The following is a 21370-nucleotide window of genomic DNA, read 5'->3' on the forward strand; positions in this document are numbered from 1 at the left end:
CAAAATACTGTCTATTTGAATAAGTTACTATTCCCTTGAAACTAGGTATTCCATTGTTCTTAATATTAAGTAATCAACCTAGTTATTAATCCAAAGCCTTTTCTTTTGGTTCCTTTTGCTTCAGTTTGGCATTTTTAACACGCTTAAATGAAGAAATGTTTGCTATTCTTTTAAAAAGATGCCTCACCTTTGCGATAAATGTAATAACTGCCCAGGGCCTGCATTTTTGGCCACATCTTTATTTTGCAAGAGGAAAAAGGAAAAATACTTTTGGCCAAGTGTATTTTCCCAGGACAGTAAGGCTGTCATTGTTAATTAAAATAGTTCTCCAATATGTAACATGATTCTTGTGTTTTCTTCATTGTGTTGAACATTTTCCAGGTTGAAATCTAATGAGCTTTTCTTCTAGTAATTGCTGATATGTGTAGGTGCTGGGGGGTGAGGTTTTTATTGCAAAGATACTTTTTGCCTTTATTATGCTTAAGCCTGAAAACTGGATGAAGTATGGTTGTTCCCCAGTTGGGTTATAAAATGAATGTCTGCTAGGCCATACACTGTGGATGGAAAGTGGGAACATTTTGCCACTAGAAAAGATAGGTTGAACTCATTTGTTCAAGATAATTAAATAGTGTGTCTAAGGTAGGATATATGAGTTTCAAGTTATTGAGCATCCTGAAAGCATCATTTTTTTAAACTATAGTGATCAAAGATATTGCATAGAATCTGGAGGCCTACCTTTTAATGCACCAGATGTCCCCAAATTATCCCACTTCTCTTACCCTCAATAACACTGGTGTTAAATACCCAAAAATTGCCTTTGAATAATAACGGACTTTGTTTAAATGACTGCTGTATTCACATTCCTTCCAATCTAGCAAGTGATTATTCATCCGTATGGCCAAGTAAAATATTTCCACACTGTTTATTTAAAAATTGTTGGATGCCAACATTGGATTCCAGACACTAGGAAGAACCTGAAATTAGGCATATTCCCTTCCTGATCATTAGCTCCATATTTCTAATTAGACAGCAAATTAATGAGAAAATGATGGTTGTGCACCAAGGAAGGGTAGATGGGCCAGGCTAAAGTTTAGCAAACAGCAGGGTGTCCTGTAAAGGGCCAGAGCTTCTTGGACAGGCATTCAGGCTTTTGGACTGTTAGGTGGCTTTACAGGATGAAATAATGACTAAACATGTCCCCTTGGCCTAATTAATGTACCTTCAGAACAGTCCTTTATTCTCTGGTCCAGAGAAGAGTTGGCCTTTTACTTTCTGTCCTGCTTCTTTTTGGCCCCTAGAGCTGTCAGGAGCTGCATGGGTAGTTTTCAGAAATCCAGCAGTATCCCCTCCTAATTCCCAGCCCAAGTCAGTAGCCTCCTCACTTAGCCCAGTTTATAGAATAATAGCAACAGAAAATCAGAGTCACAGAACATTGAGCTGGAAAGGGCCCTAAAGAAATCCTCTTCCACTCTGTCCCCTGCAATACAGAATGGGGAACTGGGGTGCAGAGAAATAGAGTCCTAAGGTTGGCTTCCTGGCATGCAGGCTGCAGCTCTTCCTTCCCTGTCTCTGCCTAGGCTGGCCTATTCCCAGGCCACCAAGAAGTGCAAGGAAGTCTCAAAATCTGGGGGTGCAAATGCCCATTTTCATGTGTCATTTACCGTATTCTTTCAAATTACCACCCAAAGGGGAAAAGATTTTAAAAATCCCACAGTCTCCTTTACTTTCTCAATTTCACCCAGGAGTAAGTATAGAGAAATATTTTTGGACTTGGTCACTAGCATGGTCACATCAAACTGTTTCTCAGGTGTAATCATAAAACTTCAGGCTGCTTAGAAAACACATGAAACGTGATTTTAGTCCTGTAGCCATTTCAAGATTTTTAGTCTGAGTATGGAAAGATTCGACCTTGTGAATGGAAAATGACCTATCTTGTGTGTAGGCTTCTGGATTCTGAGCAAAATGAGGAGGTCGAGTGGGGAGACTCAAAGGGTCCTGCAGAATTCAGGTTGTCATGGCTCGGGTAGGGTCTCTCAGCACAAGACAGGCCCCATAAAAACACTCCCTCAGTAAACCAGACACTACGTCAGTATGAAAAATATGAGGGCACATAGTGAAAATCTAAAAGAAAGATGATGCCCAGGAGACCCTGCCCAGACCCCTCAGGTACTTTGCAGCTTCTAGGTCTGTCTGATTTCCATGGCTTACAGCTGGGGGCACTTGTGTCTCTAAGCTGCTTCTGCTGGGACCAGACAACCAGATGGAAGACTTGGTGGTAGTTACAAATGAATAAGCACATTCCTGAAACACATAAAAGTCAGCGGCGGAACCTGCAACTTCAGGGACTTTTTCCCAGCGACCTCTCGATGATTGTTTAAATGACCTAATTCTGTATGAGGCTGAAGTGGCCTGAAGAACAACCTGGGTGGCCGGGTCGCTACCCTCACTTCCACCTCCGCATCAGAGCAGTTCTCTGGGGAGGATCTCCCTTCATGGGACCTGTTCACGCTTACAAACCTCACCCTAACAGAAAGAATCGTCCTTTCTGTCCCTTAGTAGCAATTCTCAGTCCGCATTTCTGAATTGTAAGCCGATTTATTTCCAAGGGAAGTGTCTCTCCAGAGTACGCAGGACTGTGTGCCTACATGATGTCATTAATCCTCTCAACCTACCTCTGAAGTTGGGAAATTACGTAGATAAAAAGAATATAGTAAAACGCAAATGGGGGTCCGTAAATGGATCTTTAGAAATTGATAGATCTTTTCAAAGATGCTTTGGTTGCTGTGATCCACCACCTTTGTACCTGAAAAATCACAGAAAAACACCTTTATGTTCTTTAAAGACTCTATAAAGATCTATCATTCGGGTCCTTGGTCCGGGTGGGTGGGGAGAGTTTAAACAGCAGGAGCAGTCCCTTCAAATTGAATATGTAGGCTGGGGCCCACCATGTGCAGCATCTATGGCCAAGTGGGTCTTGAGTTCCACACAGCCTCTTCCTGGCTGGGCAGTTTCCTTCCCTTAGTTCCCCCGAGCCCTCACTGCTGCTGCAGAAACCCAAGGTGACCACCATGACCGTGGCTGGGACTGAGTTGGCCGTCTGTGGTCTGGCATGGAATATGCATCAGCTGGGCAGAAAATCTCACAGAGCAACCAGGGAACAAGGCAAGCCCACCGATCTGGCTGGGCCAGGTCTCCCTGTAGGACCCAGCACTCGGGGCATCTGCACTACCCACCACTGAGGATGCCAGTCTACCAGCCAGCAAGCAGTGGGCAAAGCCTGGCCTGGCAGCAGGGGTACAGGTCCTGTAAGCCAGGACCAGGGCTGCCCATTCGTCTGCTCTGGGGTCATTGCACACATGTCAGGAAGCTCCCCTGAGAAGGTGGTCACATCCTAGGAACCCTGGAAGCGATGATCCACCACCATGACCTGTTTTCCTCGAAGTTTATCCAGAGAAAGACATTTCTATAATTGAAGACAGTGCTTTTGCCCCACTCTCATAATAATTGCTTTCCCATTTCAATTCTGTTTCAGTTTTATTATTTATTCACAGCATTTCAGTCCCAATGGAATGTTTGAGTCATTTACCTTAGGTCACAAATGGCAGGCACTTCTCATACTGTTTTTTCCCCCACTACCCTCTTGATTTCCTCGTTCCTGTTAACAGCACCATGTTCTCACAAACAGCTAAACAGCTGGCTTATCTTCAGTTTCACTCTCGACTCGCATCAGGCTCAAATTCCCACCGTCCCACACTCCCCCACCTGCCAGTCCAGATCTCCAGCTCTACTCCTCACCTCATCCTCCAGGCCAATCCCAGTCTCGGAGTTCCCCTGTCTTGCTCCTCGCCCCCAGGCCCAGCCCGCTTCTCCCCAGCTCCTGCCCTCCAGCTTGAATGCAGCACTCTCCAGTTGTCCATCCAGGGAGAGGCAGCGTGGTATCAGGAGTGTGGACATCAGTCACATTGACCTGTTTCCTTCCAGCTCTGTAACCCCTGGCAGATTCCCTCACCCAGTACCAGCTCCCCCCTGATAAACACAGTACCTGCACTTCATTTTCCTGTGGAGGGCCTGGCACAAACCACATGGGAGCCAGCCTTGTTGTTCTACCTAGGGGAGTGCTTTGTCACAGCTGCCCTGTATTGTAATTATTTGTGGCAAGGCCTCCTGGGAGCCAAGGACTCACTTTACTTGAATCCCTTAGAGTCTGGTGTGCCAGGAACAAGCATCTCCACCAGTGCTTTCCAGTAGAAGTGTAAACGAAGGACACGTGTCATTCTGATCTTCCTAGTGGCTACATTTAAAAGGAAAAAGCAACATGTTTATTTTAATAGTATAGTTTGTTTAACCCAAAAGTTCCAAAATATTGCTTCAACTTGTAAGCAACATAAAAATTATTAACGAGGTGTTTTACATGCGTGTTTTTCATCTCAGGTTTTTGTAATATTTCATGTGTATTTTATAGTTAGAGCGCATCTCAATTTGGACCAGCCACATTTCACATGCTTTGGATCCACCCACGACTAGTGGCCACTCTCTTGAACAGTATGTGTCTAAGCTGTGCTGGGCTGTAAGTAATGTGTCTACAAGGCATGAGATACAGAGCTTTTCTGATGGCAGGGGCAGAGATGCAGCTGGCCCTGTTGAGATAGGATATAGTAGCCAGAGCATCTTGTCATTGCTCTCTGCCCAACAGAAAGTCATAGAGATTTATAGAAATGTTACTGGGGATAGAGGAGAGCTTCAGAGCAGCTGCAGAGAGAAGTAGAAGTGTGTTATTTCATGATCCTGAGTATTACAGCCAGAGACCATCTTGGGAATCACACATGAAAACATCTAGGAGCAGACAGGGCCCTGGGTTCAGAGGCCCATATTCCTGCCTTGTTACCAGGCAAGTTGCACACCCTTGGACCTGTGTATGCAGTCTGAAGCCTTGATGTTTTTATGTTTTTATTTATTTATTTATTTATTTATTTGTCTTTTTAGGGCCACAACTGTGGCATATGGAGGTTCCCAGGCTAGGGGTCCAATCGGAGCTACAGCTACTGGCCTATGCCACAGCCACAGCAACACCAGATCCAGGCCATGTCTGTGACCTACACCACAGCTCACAGCAACACTGGATCCTTAACCCACTGAGTAAGGCCAGGGATTGAACCTGTGTCCTCATGGATTCTGGTCAGGTTCGTTAACCACTGGGCCATGAGGGGAACTATTGCTGCTTTATATTTTCACTCTTAGTCTAGTATTTCTATCCCCATTTTTCAAGAAAGCTTGCAGGGTAGGTATACATGACACTAGCCAATTCCAAGGAGCCCGTGCATACAGAATAGTTGGAAGAGGTGGACAGTTATACCAGTGTTCTGAACCCCCATAGAGCAGAAGCATGGCAGTGACTTGTCACAATTTTTGCTCTGTGCAGGGAGGGAACGGTCAGACGGAGACCTTACCATCTCTGATTTAATGCTCTTTACACTCCTAAGGCTTGGGTGCCTCATGGACATCTCATGAAAGAGCATAATTAAAACAAGAGTGTCGGAGTTCCCATCGTGGCACAGTGGTTAACGAATCCGACTAGGAACCATGAGGTTGCGGGTTCGGTCCCTGCCCTTGCTCAGTGGGTTAACGATCCGGCGTTGCCGTGAGCTGTGGTGTAGGTTGCAGACGCAGCTCGGATCCCGCGTTGCTGTGGCTCTGGCGTAGGCCGGTGGCTACAGCTCCGATTCGACCCCTAACCTGGGAACCTCCACATGCCGCGGAAGCGGCCCAAGGAAATAGCAAAAGACAAAAAAATAAATAAATAAATAAAGTGAATCTCTGTTAAAAAAAAAAAAAGAGTGTTAAGGACAGGCAGTGAGCATGAGGCCAACTCATTAATGAAAATGCAGGGGCATGTCCAATGGTAATACATGAATTGCACAAGTACTTTTTTGCTGTTTTAGTTTTCTTTTTTATAATGTCCATGAATAGTTGTGTTGCTGGGTTTTTGTTTTGTTTTTGATTTTTTTTTTTTGTTCTTATAATTGGGGAACAGCACAAAGTGAACACTAAAAAAACTAGTGAATTTGGATTTCTCTCTTATCAGAAAGAAGAACAATTGCATAGGTTGTTATATATGTATGCTACCAGAGAAATAGCATTTTTCAAATGTTGTTCGGTTGGTTTATGATGTCCTTTAAGAAATACATTTTTCAAATGGTCCTATTATTTTAATTAATCAAGTAAAATCAGTTTCTAGTTTAAAGTTATCATTTGGCTGTTAGAATAGCTGAAAAGCTGGTTTTAAATATGAGCTCTTTCAAAATTCTGCAGCCTAGGATTTATATGAAAAGGTACTTTAATTTATTCTTTGTAGGGAAAATGAACTTTCATCTCTTATGGCAATATTTCACTGTGGTTACTGGTTGCTCATAATTATGTGTACTTTTTCCTGTAATGGAGAATAAGTAGTGTTTTCTACCTACTTATTCATGAAATTCCCTGATATTTTCTAAATTAGTGTGTGTATGTTTATTCTTAGTTCTCACAACAAATAGCTAATTGCTATAAATTAAATAAGAACCTCAAGATTCCGAAACTGAATTATAGTTTATTGGGGGGGGGGGGGGCCACACCCATGGCATGCCGAAGTTCCTGGACAGGGGGTTGAACCCACTCTATAGCAGTGAGCCAAACCACTGCAGTGACAGTGCCAGACCCTTAACCCACTGCACCACAAGGGAACTCCAGAATTATGGTCTATTTTTAACTTTCTTTTAAGGAACCAAGAGACAGAGTGGAGCATGCTGGTGATTTTTTTTTTTTTTTTTAAGGAGAAAAAGATAGTTTTATTGCTTTGCCAGGCACAGGGGGCCACAGCAGGCTAATACCTTAAAGACTGTGCCCCTTGGTGAATATTTTTGAAGCAGACTTTGCATTAAAGGCTGTCAGGGCTGGAGGTTTATCATGTTGATGAAGAATGCTAACCCTACAGCTTCTTTCTCATCAGTCTCACTATATGTAAGAGTTGGTGTATTTTCTATTCATTACTTACTGTTCTACAAGGATTTTTCCTGACCCATTAAATGAAGCCCTAGATAGACTAAGTGAAGAGAACCCTGTTTTTATTACTACTTCAGTGAGGCACGCGCATATAGGTGTCATTCGTTGGTCTTAAGAATAGTGCTTTTTACTTTGAGTAGAAAAGCCAAATTAATCATTCCATAGCTAAGGCTTTTAAGTTTAATTGAACCTTCTTCATCCAATATTGGTTGATCAGAAATGGTTGTTTGGGCCTTCCATAGCCTTTATCTTTGAAATAGAAAATAGGGAAGAAAAAAACCAATGTCTTGAGACTTGGCTTTGATGTTCGAAACAGCTAGTTAAATCCACACCAAATGTTGTAGTTCTTTTGTGTTACATGGAAAGTGCAGGCTTGGAAGGTTAATATAACTCTTAGTGCGGGATCAGAAAGCTGCCTTTGTGTGAATCCCTTAGCAAAAATAGAATCTTTCCTTTTTCTGCTCAAGAATAATTTTGATCATTTATTGAAGTTGCTGAAAAGAAAGTCTATAGCATACTGGTTTTAGGATCAATAAGTCATCAGCATTGACCAAAAGATAGCCTAGTCAGCCTGTTGACAAGTCTGCTGAAGGATTACATATTTTTTCTAGTAATCTTACATTTTATAGTTGGGCAACATTGGCCCTTTCTAGTCTGCAGTTTGAGGGATGGGGATTCAAGCATTTTGGTCTGGTTCTTAGAGATGAAACAGCAATGTGATTCTCCTAGCCCCATAGCCTGGGTAGTGGTTTCAGCAGCCATCTGTTTTGGTCTCCATGTGAAAAGCAGGCAACACTGTGCCAACAGTGTCAACCTTTCCCTAAGGACCGTTGTTCGGACCCTTTTCCCATAGTTAAAGGACTTTGAAGAAGACACTCTCAGAACACTCAGTTTCAAGAAAAGGAGTGAAGGGGAAGAAATAGGAGGTAGCTCTGACAGGCAAGAAATAAAAGGGAAATCTAAAAACAAATACAGTATTATTAAATTGGGTCCATCCCCATGTATTTCAGAGCACCTATTATGTGCCCTGCATATGTGTAACCAGACCTGAAACACTGGATGATAGAGTGTTTGTTACTCATTACACTTGCCTTACAAAATTTAAATGAAAATTAAATTTAGAAAAATGAATGCTCATCATCCTTTAAGAAAATCAACATGTAGAATTTCAAGCCTACAGAGTAATTAAATGGGAAGTTAATTCATTTTGTGCAGCGACTCTTTAAAGTATGATGTGTACAGCACACAGTGCCTGGTACAGAGTAAAAGCACAGTGAATGGTCATGTTACTGCTATTTATGTTGATTGATGAATGTTTATGCTCTGCAAGCCCATGTAGATATAATGCTACTAATAAACTGTAGGATGACCTATAACTCCACTGGTCACTCTAAATGCCTGGTAAGGAAAAGAAAGAGCCAGACAAAATGCCAGTTCCAGCGCAAAAAAATCAGGTGAATCCGCAAATCTGGGGACTATCCTTTTGCCAGAAGTGGGTCTTAGAAGTAGCCAGGAATGGAGGCAAAAACAAGCTTTTCTGCCAATGATCAGAGAACTTCTAGGCATCAGTTCCAAGACCCAACGTGCTAAAAACCACCCCTTTCTAAGTTATGTTTTTACCTGAAGTTTGTGACTCAACATGTTTAATTTTCAGTAGAGATGTACCTAATTTTATACCTGTAGCCTACAATATGATAGGCTTTCCTTTCCATAAACCTTGCCTTAAATTAACTTTACTGGAATGCGTTTGTTCTGTGAAGTAGAACATAGCTTATTGGAAAGTGCGGCTCTCTCCCATCTGTGGAGTTGTGTGGGGTGAGGAATTTGAAAGGCTTTCACAGAGGGAGATAATTGCTCCAGTGGCCTTAGGAATCACATGTTGTAAAATTGCCAGCAGGCAGGTTAGGAAATGACCCTTCCCTACCACTGGCATCTGGCCCACATGCTGCCCCTGTGGTCGCTTCAGACCCTGGCAGGCCCCTTCAGAGCCAGGGGGGAGTGTGGTTGCCCTCGTTAGCAGGAAACGTTAAAGCCTGCCACCATCACCCTGCACTTCTGTGCCTCGACCTGCTCTTCCTACTGTCTCGTCTCCTCCTCCCCTCTCCTGTCATTTGGGTCAGAACTGACCTGCAGGGGCTCATTTTTCATCCTTAGCTCCCAGGTCCCTTCCATCGTCATCAGTCCTCTGATACAAAATGCACAGTGAAGCCCACTATTAAGAACAGACAAGAATGGCGCCACCTTGCCTGAACTGGGGTGGGATCTGGACCCCTGCCGCCACCTCTCCCCCCACCCCTCTCATGGCTGCCCCTAAGAGCCCAGCAGAATCCCCAGAATCCAGGGAGCTGGTCTGAAACCATTCATATAGATATGTAGCTGGTTTTATTAGAATCAGTGGAGAAACAGCTCTGCCTGTGGAGTTCAAGTTCACGCTGGAAGCACCTATGGCATGTGCTGTCCTCTCCCTGGGACTTGTCTGTCATGGTGGACAGAACAAGCTTTCAGACACAGCAGGATCTTTTCCTGATTCGAAACTCTCCAAATCCTCTTCGAGTCTGGGTCGCTACTGAGGCTGTGGTCCTGAAGGCTGTGGTTATGGCTGACTGGCCCAGCCCACACGGTCGGTGCAGAGAAAGGGTGAAAGTCCTGAGGAACAAGGGAAACCCAATCAGACAAGCCTTGAAGTCAAAGCCAAGTGAAAAGAGCAGAACCGGCCCAGTGTAGAGCCCAGCTAGGACCCAGGAAATGTCCCAGGACAGAGCCCAAGCATCCACCTTTGTTATCAACCAGCCCTCCACACCCCACACAAGGTGGGTGGGTCAGGGCAGGCATGTGGGGAGTGGATGGTCCTCTCAGGTCGTAGAGCATTGTTTTACTCTTTTCAGTTCTAGCCCTTTGCTTGCACCTCTCCTTTTTCCAGAAAGACCTAGAGCTCCCATCAGCTCTCTCCTGCCTCCCTCCTTTATAAAGGGCCCTGCGATTTCACCAAGCCCCGAGAAGCCTGCACAGTTTCCAGGCTGGTTCCTTGGTCACCATACCCAGAGCAGCAATTTTCAGTCTTGTCTCTGGCCCCAAGCTCTTGATCAGTCCTGTGCACAAGCCTGACATGCTTCCATGGACATGGGCAGATTTTGCCAACTCCCTCCCCTCCCTGGGGCCTCAAGAGTTTCTGTGTGTTGAGAATTCTAAAAGCACTGGCTGACTGAAGCAACTTGCCAAGGGTACATTGGAAGTGTGGGGCTCTGAGGGACCTCCGTGCAGAGAAACCAGCTGCACTGTCTCTCCTTCACCCCTTCCCATCTTATTCAGAAAAGTGCGTTGATGTGAAAATGACATTAGAGTAGGTATGATCTTGAATCTGCTCTGATTTCTAAAAGAGTAATTATTAGAAGATATATGTGCTATAACCATAATTTAACTTTCTTATAGTTGACACAGAAATGAAGACCCTCTAATATGCTTATAATTCAAATAATACTCTAATAAGCTACAGCTGAGATCCGTTCTCCTAGCAATCTTGATGTGAATTACAATATCAATAGCTTTTAATTTATTGTTAGGCTCACTGTATCCAAAAAGGAATGGTAGAAACTTGCACATGCTAGTAAAACTCTTGACTTGGAAATAGAAATGTTGAAACCTTATCTAAACAAAGGAGATGAAATAAATGTGACCACCGTCTGTACCAGTAAAGTTACTGCCGCATAATATTTAAGCTGGAGCTTCCTAGTAGCAAAAGTAAGGAGAGGAAGTATGATGAAGAAATGTCCATCTTTTGAGAAAGAGAAGTTTTTTTCAAGTACTAGATTCTAAAAACGGTTTGTCACACAGAACCTTCGACTATCAGGGATGATCCAATGAACCACATTTTTATAGCCATCACAGATGCATCATGTTTATACCCCTTGATCAGATTGCACCCCTGCCCCTTGAGGAGTAGCTCTAATTTGCTTTGCCAAACCACAGTCATCTTGCCTGATAGATGCCTGGGCTCTGAAACTTAAGATGAGGACGGCTTGGTCATACACTGCCAGAAGTCCACATCCATTCACTCAGCATTATTAGAGGTCCATCCCCAGCCTGACTGTAAATTCAGGCCTTAGATGAGGTTTGGAACAGACCTAGCTGACATCAATTAAAGCTAATATGTTGATTTCATTCCTGAAACTGTAGGATTTCTAACTGATGATGTGATTTTTTTAAATCTCACTTCTTAGGAGTTCTCTGGAATTTATCTTCATGTGATGCCGTAAAGATGACAATCATCCGAGATGCTCTCTCAACCTTAACAAACACTGTGATCGTTCCACATTCTGGATGGAATAACTCTTCTTTTGATGATGATCATAAAATTAAATTTCAGACTTCACTTGTTCTGCGTAATACCACAGGTTGCCTGAGGTAAATTTTTTATTTCTTCTTTTCAGTTCAGTTTGTGACTAAATAATGTGTCATACATAGGTCAGTTGATTTTAAGATGACTCACTTAAGTTTTATTAACATCTATGTAGGTTTCCAAGGTTGTTTCAAAATTTAGGCCACTGGCCTTTGTTGTCCTGTGAAGAAAACATTAAGAGAACAGACTAGTGGCTTGAAAGACATTATCTTATAAATGACTCTTCTGTAGATTAGTCAAAAAAGCCCTTTCAATCTAAAATTACTGCCAAAATTCCAGTGTTTTCCATTTAACTGCGTTTTTCTGGTTATCACATTCTGATTGCTAATGTGTTTATACCCTGGTTTTTGTTTAAATTTAAAATGTGGAAATACAAACTTCCAGTTTTAAAATAAACAAGTCATAGGGATGTAATATATAGCATGGTTTGAAAGAAGCTAAGAAAGTAAATCTTAGAAGTTCTCATCCCCCCGCAAACAAAAAATGCTTGGTAACTTTGGTGACAGATGGTAACTAAACTTGGCATGGTGATCATTTCACAATGTATACAAATGTCAAGTCATTGTGTTGTACACCTGAAAACTAATATAATGTTAATTATACTTCAATTTTTTTTAAATGTGTTGAAACCTTTTTGCTTTTGAAAGGGTGCCAAAAGGTGTGGATGAAACCATCCTTGGGTTTGAGTTTCGTAAATAATTGCAAATGAACCCAAATACTCTTTTCCCTCATTATCTTTAGCATTTAAAATCCATAAAGCCTTCTTTAAGTGCACATAGTATTGTTCATTATTTGCCGTTAACTTTCATCAGCTCAGTTACCACCCAGTTTCCCAGGCTTCCTGGAAACTTGAAACAGAAACCTTGGGGCTGTGTGGCCTGGTGACCAAAATGGGCTCTGCCTCAGACAGACCAGCTTCCTATCCCATTCTGAGCCTCAATTTCCTCATCTTTAGGCATAATAATGCCATCTCAGAGTTATGAAGGCTCGGCCTGCATAAAACGCTTCATGTAGCATCTAACACGCAGTGAGCACTATTTACCACTTAAGCTGAGATGTATAAGCATCTCTACAACAGAGAATTGGAGGGAGGTGGAGGGACGGCCTGGGCTTCTGCTCTGAAGCCTTCCACTTATTGTGACCGACCGTCCCTACCACTACAACGAGGCTGGGAAGGGGAGCAACACGACTCAGGCTCCAGGAAAACAAGCCAGCTCCCTGACTCAGGTTCCTGTGTCACAGAACAGGTAACATGGCCTCTCCTGATTCGTGGGGCAGCATCTCATCCTCTCTCTGGACCTGGATCGGGGAGGCCATGACCACTTAGCTAGCCTGCCAGGCTTCAGAGTCAGCCCAGGACCAGGACTCCAGCTCAGGCTCCCCTAGTGGTTCATAGCTATTAACATTTGGTGAATGCTTTCTGTGTAAATTTAGTGATAAGCAAAACAGACTGGGTCCCTGCTCAGATAGATGATGAAGACAAATAAAGAAAATACAGTGGGTGCCATTTTAAAAATAGGGTGACATAAGAGTTATTACGTGGTTACTTTGCTAGTCAGGTGGTCTCTCAGAGAAGGTAAAGTTTAAGCCTAGATCTGAAATACCACAGGGAGCTGCTCATTTCAGGGTGGGAGTAGGGGAGTTGAGGAGACACATTCTAGGCAATAGGTAAAGGGGAATAGATAGCATAAAGGCTCCAGGGCAGAAATGAACTTGAGGCTGGAGCTTCATGGGCAAGGCAAAGAGGTGGTACAGGTTATGTTGGATTTTTTTAAATCAGAGGAATGAATTTGTACTGCATGGCAAGGACCACGGGAAACCGTCAGAGGGTTTCAGTCATGGGAGTGTGGATGGTTTCTGGCTGTGATGGGGGCGACAGTGGGGACAGGAAGATGGATGCTATGCATCAGTCCAGGCAGATGATGAGAACAGCCGAGACCAGGCTCAAGAGAGAGGTAGGCAGAGTGGGGTATGCTGTGGAGGAGGAGGCAGACAAGGTTTGCTACTGAATTGAATATACCGAGTGAGGAAAAGGGAAGTAATAAGAACAGGGCCTAAATATTTGGCTGGGTCAACTGGGAGCCCTGAAGTGCCGTTGATGAAGCCAGACAGAGGGGAGGAGGAGACTGGAGGGAGGGAACAGCTGAGGATTTTGGCTTGTCTACTTTGAGATGTCTAATTAGCTGTCCATGTAGTAATATCAGGAAAACACTTAGATGTATCTAGAATTCTAGAGACGGGTCAGGCTGAACATAGACTTTTGGGAGTCGTGGGTCCATAGGCTGTATTAAATCTAAGGAGCAGAAGGAGGCCACCCAGGAGAGTGCAAAGATGAAGACAAGAAGGGACGGCCATAGCCCTGGGCACTCCAGAGGGACCCACCAGCAGAAGGGCTGAGGAGGAAAGGCAACAAGATGAGCAGAAAAACTGACGGTGCCCATCCTCAGAGCTCATAGAGGAACGGAAGAGGGCAGCTGTAGAGTGCTGCTGAGAGGTTACAGCACATAAGGACAGAAGAGGCATCAGAGTATATCTCTGGCCCCAGAAGGTCAAAGGTGAAAAGTCATTCCAGACCGCCCTTATCTAGGTTTTGCAGAATCTCGATTAGCCTAGAACCCCTTGTTAATGGGACATAAAATAGATCCTTAGAGTTTGGTATTAGTTCATGAAGTTGAATTGATAGCACAAATTTCAAAATGGAATGAGAACCAAAAACAATTTTCATAGTTTTTAATAATTTAAATGATGAGAAAAATTGCCGTAAAAACAAATGTTTCTATTTAACTTGAACTGTTTATACAAGAGATGATGTGTTTGTTCATTAGACCACCTACTACACGCAAAACATTTTAATAGGTGCAGGCGACTGCAAAGACCTTGTAGCCTCACAAGGGAGGTGAAGCATGACTGAAAATAGCAACCATGCATGGCTAGGGGACATCTTTCCTACTGTAGGCACTTATCTAATTGCTTCTTTTGTAGCAACTCATCTCTTCCTCCCAGCCACCCTGTGAGGTAGTTACTATTATTCTACCTTTTTATATGTAAGGAAACTAAGGATAAAGCCCCAAAATAATTATTCTAAAGGATTAGAAAGTAACCTATCACAAGAGAGATGCAAAGTTCAAGTGCCTATGCTTCCCTTTATTGTGGGGTAAGGAGGACTGGCTATTACTGGGCACTCTCAGGATATTAAAAGGCAGGCTTCCAAATGCCTCCTCAGACCAGATCTGCGTGCTGCTCTATCACCCGTCCTCAGGTCCTCAGATCATTAAGGTAAGGCTCCACAGCTAACAAGTTCCCACGTGTCTCTGCCTATTTAGGAATCTCAGCTCCGCGGGGGAGGAAGCAAGAAAGCAAATGAGATCCTGCGAGGGGCTGGTGGACTCGCTGTTGTACGTGATCCACACATGTGTGAACACATCTGATTACGACAGCAAGGTTAGTGCCCTCCCGGCTGTGAGCGCCGTGGTGGCAGAGGACAAGCAGCTGCCAACCACTGCTATGTGCATGCCATTGGCTCTTTCCAGAATTCTTGACCCTGTCCTTGTCAGGCTCCCTTACAGATTAAAGGGAGAGAGTCTAAATTATAAGTTAACAGGAACATGAGCACTGAATAAAGTAGCCTTAGAACCATGAAAACTGAGTGCCTCTGTGTGGTAAAGGCTCTGCCAGGATCCAGACTTTGTGATTCTCCTGGGCTCATTGTCAAGGTGATTGCTCCACGGCTGTTGCCTCCATTCTCTATCCCCTGCTGCTAGAATCAGAGCCATCTGTATCTGAGTACCTACTGAATATAAGCTCCTGGTCGAGGCACTGAAATCCCACCAACCTCCCTGCCCTTCTTGCCTTGGCACCAATTTGAGATGCCTCTTTCTCCATCCCAGGTTGGCCTTTCACCCGCTCCCTCTGCTGCCAGCTGGTCTGTCTATTACCCAGCATAAGCCCTGGGTTTATGGCCCATCATTTTTCCAGGGTCTGCCCCAGCATGGGGGGCTGGGAAAGGTAGGGAGAAATAGGAAGAAGGGACTAGAAGTGTCAAGTCCCAATAGGAAGAAAGGACTAGAGTCCCAAGGCAGGTGGGGCACTTGTTCAGGATGAGCTGGACACAGGCCATAAGTAGACCTGGGGTTGTAAATAAGGGTCTGAGAAGGAAAAGAGGAATGATGAGTGATTGGCTGGGAAGGAGGTAGAGGAAAATTTCAAAGTGACAGCCAGGAGTTCCCATAGTGGCTCAGCAGTTAATGAATCTGACTAGCATCCATGAGGACGTGGGTTCAATCCCTGGCCCTGCTTAGCGGATTAAGGATCTAGCATTGCTGTGAGCTGTGGTGTTAGGTCATAGACTCAGCTTGGATCCCCTGTTGCTGTGGCTGTGGTGTAGGCCAGCAGCTGTAGCTCCAATTCGACCCCTAGCCTGAGAACCTCCATATTCTGCCAGGTGAGAAGGAGTGAGGTCCTGGTAATGTGGGTGCATCTCTACCACTGCAGCAGCTCTGAAGCATCAACACCGGGCATTTTGTCTTTTTTTTTTTTTTTTGGTTTTTGCCTTTTTGCCTTTTCTGGGGCCTCTCCCGCTGCATATGGAAGTTCCCAGGCTAGGGGTCGAATCGGAGCTGTAGCCACCGGCCTATGCCAGAGACACAGCAACTCGGGATCCAAGCTGCGTCTGCAACCTATACCACAGCTGACGGAAACGCCAGATCCTTAACCCACTGAGCAAGGCCAGGGATCGAACCCACAACCTCATGGTTCCTAGTCGGATTCGTTAACCACTGAGCCACGACAGAAACTCCAGGGCATTTTATCTTTAGAGCCTCACACATTTCAGTCAGCCTGAAATCAGGCCTCAGCAGAATGCAGGCTCTGCACTCCATCAGGTGAACATCCCACCAAAATTCTGGAGTCATAGTTGTGGTTTTGTTGCAGATGCCCAGAAGTGAAAAGCAGTTCTCTCATATTCTACATTTAAGTACTATCACTGGTGCTCAGTACAGCACCACGTGCTACAGTGGTTTTAACCCTGTGCCGTGTTGATTGCAGACAGTGGAGAACTGCGTGTGCACCCTGAGGAACCTGTCCTATCGGCTGGAGCTGGAGGTGCCGCAGGCCCGGCTGCTGGGGCTGAATGAACTGGATGACTTACTAGGAAAAGAGTCTCCCAGTAAAGACTCGGAGCCGAGCTGCTGGGGGAAGAAGAAGAAGAAGAAAAAGAGAACGCCGCAAGAGGATCAAGTTAGCATTGTATTTGACATGAAACTCTAAAGTTTCATTTCTCTGGGAGTAAGAAATCACATATTTGGCAAGAAAAGAATATTTTTCTCATCATGCAGTTTTTCTGCATAGCTCTTGCTGAGTCCAGCAGAAAGGAATGTTTTCCAGTGTTGGATGCTATGTTCATTTTGCTTCCACTAATGTCTGCTCTTTGTCTTTCAGTGGGATGGAGTCGGTCCTATCCCAGGACTGTCGAAGTCCCCCAAAGGGGTTGAGATGCTGTGGCATCCGTCAGTGGTAAAACCATACCTGACCCTTCTAGCAGAAAGTTCCAACCCAGCCACCCTGGAAGGCTCTGCAGGATCTCTCCAGAACCTCTCTGCTGGAAACTGGAAGGTAGGGTATCTTCCACTCGTCTGCACGTCTTTCCACCTGTGCAGTCAGATCGGCAGTGAACATGGAAAAGGAGACAGGCGATTAGAGTTTGGTAAAGGATGGGAGGGAAAAAGGGAGGAGATGGGAGGAGGCTCGAGGGATCCATAGATGCATGACATAGCCCTTCCCGGTGAGAAACTGAAGACTAGCAAGACAAACAGACTCATGGAGTCAGTGCAGTGTAGACTCTGCAGGATGGGTGTGCACTGGGGTCTGCATCTAACCCAGCCTGGCAGGTGAGGGAAAGGCAAGCAAAGAAGGAACTGGCAGGTAGGGAAGGGGTTCCTGGAGGGGTGGTGCTGCCCAAATGGAATCTGTATGAGCAGAATGCAGCCAGCAGTCTGAGGAAGCCATCCGGATAAAGATAAAGGGACCCCAGGAGAAAGGCCTCAAGGTGAGAACAGTGGGTAGAGACTACGGGCAGGCTGCTGGAACACGGAGGGTGGGGTGATGAAGGCCCATGTTGTAGCCTCAGGAAGTGGAACCTGACTTTCAGACCAGAGGGGACCCTGAAAGGATTTAAGCAGTCAAGCGGCATAGACAGGCTGATGTGGACCCTGAATTCTCTCTGCATCGGTGCAGAGGGTGATTCCAAGAAGAGGAAGATTGAGGCTGGGATTCTGTTGGGGAGCCTGGCGAGAGATGCAGGGGCCTGACTTAGAGCTGAGGTCGGGGCGCTGTTCCTCTCAGGCACTTGGAGAGCATACCTGTGGCACAGTTTTCACATACCCTAATAGGGGTGTGACTTTTTTATGAAAATTGAAGGTGATTTCCTACTGTTACCCCCTTAAGCAAGCTCTCAAAACTTTTTAAATGTCATCTAGCAACTTACCTGATAATTATGCTTTAGTAGAATTCTTATAATGCTTGGTTTTGGCTACTTCCCCCACCACCACCTCCCAAAATGAAAATCTTCTGGCTGCTGCTTCTTCCATGAGCGTGAGAGGCATCATTAGGCCTTGGTAAGGTTTGTTTCATGCAGCCAGCTTCTATAATGAAAATATACAGGTGATTAGGGCCTAATGCTAAGCCACTGTGGTTATTCTCTTATTGTTGTTCTTCATTAAAATGCTAATAACTTAGCACCTAAGCGCTGGCTCTGGAGCCAGACTCCTTGGTTTTGAATCCTGACCTCCTCCCCCCACTTACTAGCTGGGAGCCTCAGATCTTTGTCTTTAGTTTCATCATCTGCAAAGTGGAAAGAATACCTTCCTCTTTAGGTGTTTGTGAGCATTAAATGAGGTAATAAGTGTGGAGGACCAAGGAGAGTGCCTAGCACACAAGTATTCATAAATATTTATGCTGGTGACCCAGTGTTCACCTCCAGCTCCTGTGACCCAGGAAGCATTTGATGGTGATAAAAAAGACAGTCATTAAAATAGATGTGATTTAAGTTGTGTAAGAATTTTATTTTCTGGGATCATTTAATAAATAAAAGTTAGATGGCAAGGTTATTGAAAATATAAACCTATGGGAGTTCCCATTGTGGCTCAGTGTTAACGAACCCAACCAGTACCCATGAGGACTTGGGTTTGTTCCCTAGCCCCACTCAGTGGGTTAAGGATCCAGTGTTGCCTTGAGCTGTGGTGTAGGTCATAGACACAGCTCAGATCTGGCGTTGCTGTGGCTGTGGTGTACGCCGGCAGCTGCAGCTCCCATTCAATCCTTAGTCTGGGAACTTCCATATGCTGCAGGTGTGGCCTTAAAAAAGAAAAAAAAAGTTTATATATAAACATATGGAAGTGATTTCAAAGGTATCTAAAATAATAAATCAAAATATTGGCCCCTCAATAAGAAACCAAGATAATCATGGCGATAGATGTTATCAGGTGAGATGCTGTTTGGGGGTGGTGATGGCTATATTGCTCCAGACGGGAGGTGCTCAGGGCTGGGCTGAGCCAGTTGGCCTCTGGGTGAGACAGGTGCTGGTCCTGTCCTTGCAGATCTCAGAGAGAAAAGTTGCCAAAGCTGCCTGTGCTTTACCTGATAGCAAGTTGTGTATCCTATTTCCCAGGCAGATTTTATTTGATTTAGAAAATAGGAATATTCATCTCTTATCAAGAAAGCTAATAGGGTCTTTGAAATCATTTTTTCCTTTTATTTTTTTATTTTTTGTTTTTTTTGGGGTTTTTTTTTGTTTGTTTTTGCTTTTTAGGGCTGCACCCACAGCATATGGAAGTTCTCAGGCTAGGGGTCGAATCAGAGCTGTAGCCACCAGCCACAGCCACATCAGATCCAAGCCATGTCTGTGATCCACCCCACAGTTCACTGCAACATCGGATCCTTAACCCACTGAGTGAGGGCAGGGATCAAATCTGAAACCTCATGGTTCCTAATCGGATTCGTTTCCTCTGAGCCACAACAGGAACTCCCTGCATCTTTTCCTTTTATTTGTGTTATTAAAATAACCCATTCTGTCGATATTAAAGAAACTAAGTGGTCAATCACATATTTTCATGTTCAAAATAATACAGAGGGCTGGCAGACCTTTGTCTTCATGTCTTGACCACAGCAGGAAAGTATTAGATGTTTTATGAACAACATTTTTCAATTATCCTGAATTTTGAAAGACTATTTGAACTGGTAAAAATGTCAGTGAAAGCTCAAAACAAGATTAAAGACCCATTTTCAAATGTTCCTTTTTTTGTTTGTTTCCCCGATGCTTTAGTGTTCGTTTCCAGTTCATATGGTGCACAGACTGACTCACCGTACAGACTTGCCTCTTAATCACGAGAGAAGTTCTTGACTGCCGATTAAAAAAAGCAGTGGCAGCAGCTAGCTAATCTTGAGTGAGAAAGCATTTTGCACACAGACATGCTTAGTTTTTCACCAGCCCATATGAATTACGATGCTTGGTGTTTCTGGAGAATTCCTTTTCTTCTGAGGCAAGGGATTTTTCCAAGCAGTTTCTTTGAAAGGCTACCAAACTCTAAATATTGTTGCAGAGAATACAGGGGAAAATAACTTGATGGAGACAGGTTCTCCTTTAATGTGCGGTGATCAGTTACCTGCTCTGCCATCCTATTTTTAGCCTCTGTACCTGGCGTGGGGCCAGCTGCAGAGAAGACCTGCCATCCGTCCTTAACCATGTTTATGTATCTGAAGAAGAAAGAAATCACTGCCTTCTCTCTTTCACACAAAAATATCTGCCAGATGGTGGCTTGAGGTTTTCAGGCTTTGGGATTTCTTTTTAAATCAGTCATCGTAGCTTATCTTTCTCCCAAACTGGTTTTCTCTTAACCAGCATCACAGATTTAATCTCCTTATTGGGAACAAAACATTTAATCTATTACTTCATCTTTCAGAAACCTCTTTTTTTTGCTTTTTAGGGCTGCACTCAGGGCCTATGGAGGGTCCCAGTCCAGGGGTCAAATCAGAGCTACAGCTGCCGGCCTACACCACATCCACAGCAACACCAGAACCTTAACCCGCTGAGTGAGGCCAGGGATCAAACCTGCAACCTCATGGTTCCTAGTCGGATTCATTTCTGCAGCACCACAGCGGGAACTCCCAGAAATATCTTTTTTAGGCAACATTAACATCAGAGAGTTGAGCTCTATTATATATTACTTATTGCCTTGTTTTTCTCCCTAGTTTGCAGCATATATCCGAGCAGCTGTCCGCAAAGAAAAAGGGCTCCCCATCCTTGTAGAACTTCTGCGGATGGATAACGATAGAGTTGTTTCTTCTGTGGCGACCGCCTTGAGGAATATGGCCCTGGATGTTCGCAACAAGGAACTCATAGGTATGTTTTGGTGACCAAGTGAGCTATAAAGAGAGACACGATGTTTGAAAAACTCTTCATTTTAAAAAATATGACACTTAAAATGGTAAGCAGCTGAGTCCTGGTCTCTGGTTTCTTGGCATATTTGGTATCCCTGTGTCCGTCCTTTCTGATCATTACTTTTCAGGCTCCTTAATTAAATACCAAATAGGCAGGCAAACGTTCAGAAAAGCTAGCAATTTCAGTCATACGTTACAAAACTACTTGATAGATTTGGTGTCTCTATTTCCCAAGAGACATTCATTTTTGAAAAACAAAAAAAGCTTAATTCTCCCTTTTCTGATTTTTAGACTTATATCTACTAATTTCACCAATACTAACTACCATGTTCTAAATTTAAAAAAAAAAAAGAAACCACATGAATGTTTTATAGCTTAAAGCTCAGCCCAAAACAGAGCCATGGTCTCAAGGCCAGACCCCAGGGCAGTGTCAGGATGAGAGCAGGACTACCTAAGACACATAGGGTCCAGAATTTTAGAAGGCATTCACCCTTGGGTCCATGT

The 21370-nt window shown here is 44.2% G+C and overlaps 1 protein-coding gene across 1 annotated transcript in view; it reads left to right on the forward strand.

Moving 5' to 3' along the window:
- Positions 1–21370, forward strand: part of PKP4 (plakophilin 4) — a 176314-nt gene that overhangs the window by 139889 nt on the left and 15055 nt on the right. Inside the window, 5 exon segments of the mRNA XM_047772669.1 lie at positions 11256–11439; positions 14758–14875; positions 16478–16669; positions 16871–17044; positions 20678–20828. Coding sequence (XP_047628625.1) covers positions 11256–11439; positions 14758–14875; positions 16478–16669; positions 16871–17044; positions 20678–20828 — 819 coding nt within the window.

The sequence above is a fragment of the Phacochoerus africanus genome, chromosome 3 (assembly GCF_016906955.1).
Source record: "Phacochoerus africanus isolate WHEZ1 chromosome 3, ROS_Pafr_v1, whole genome shotgun sequence".
Classification (NCBI taxonomy): domain Eukaryota; kingdom Metazoa; phylum Chordata; class Mammalia; order Artiodactyla; family Suidae; genus Phacochoerus; species Phacochoerus africanus.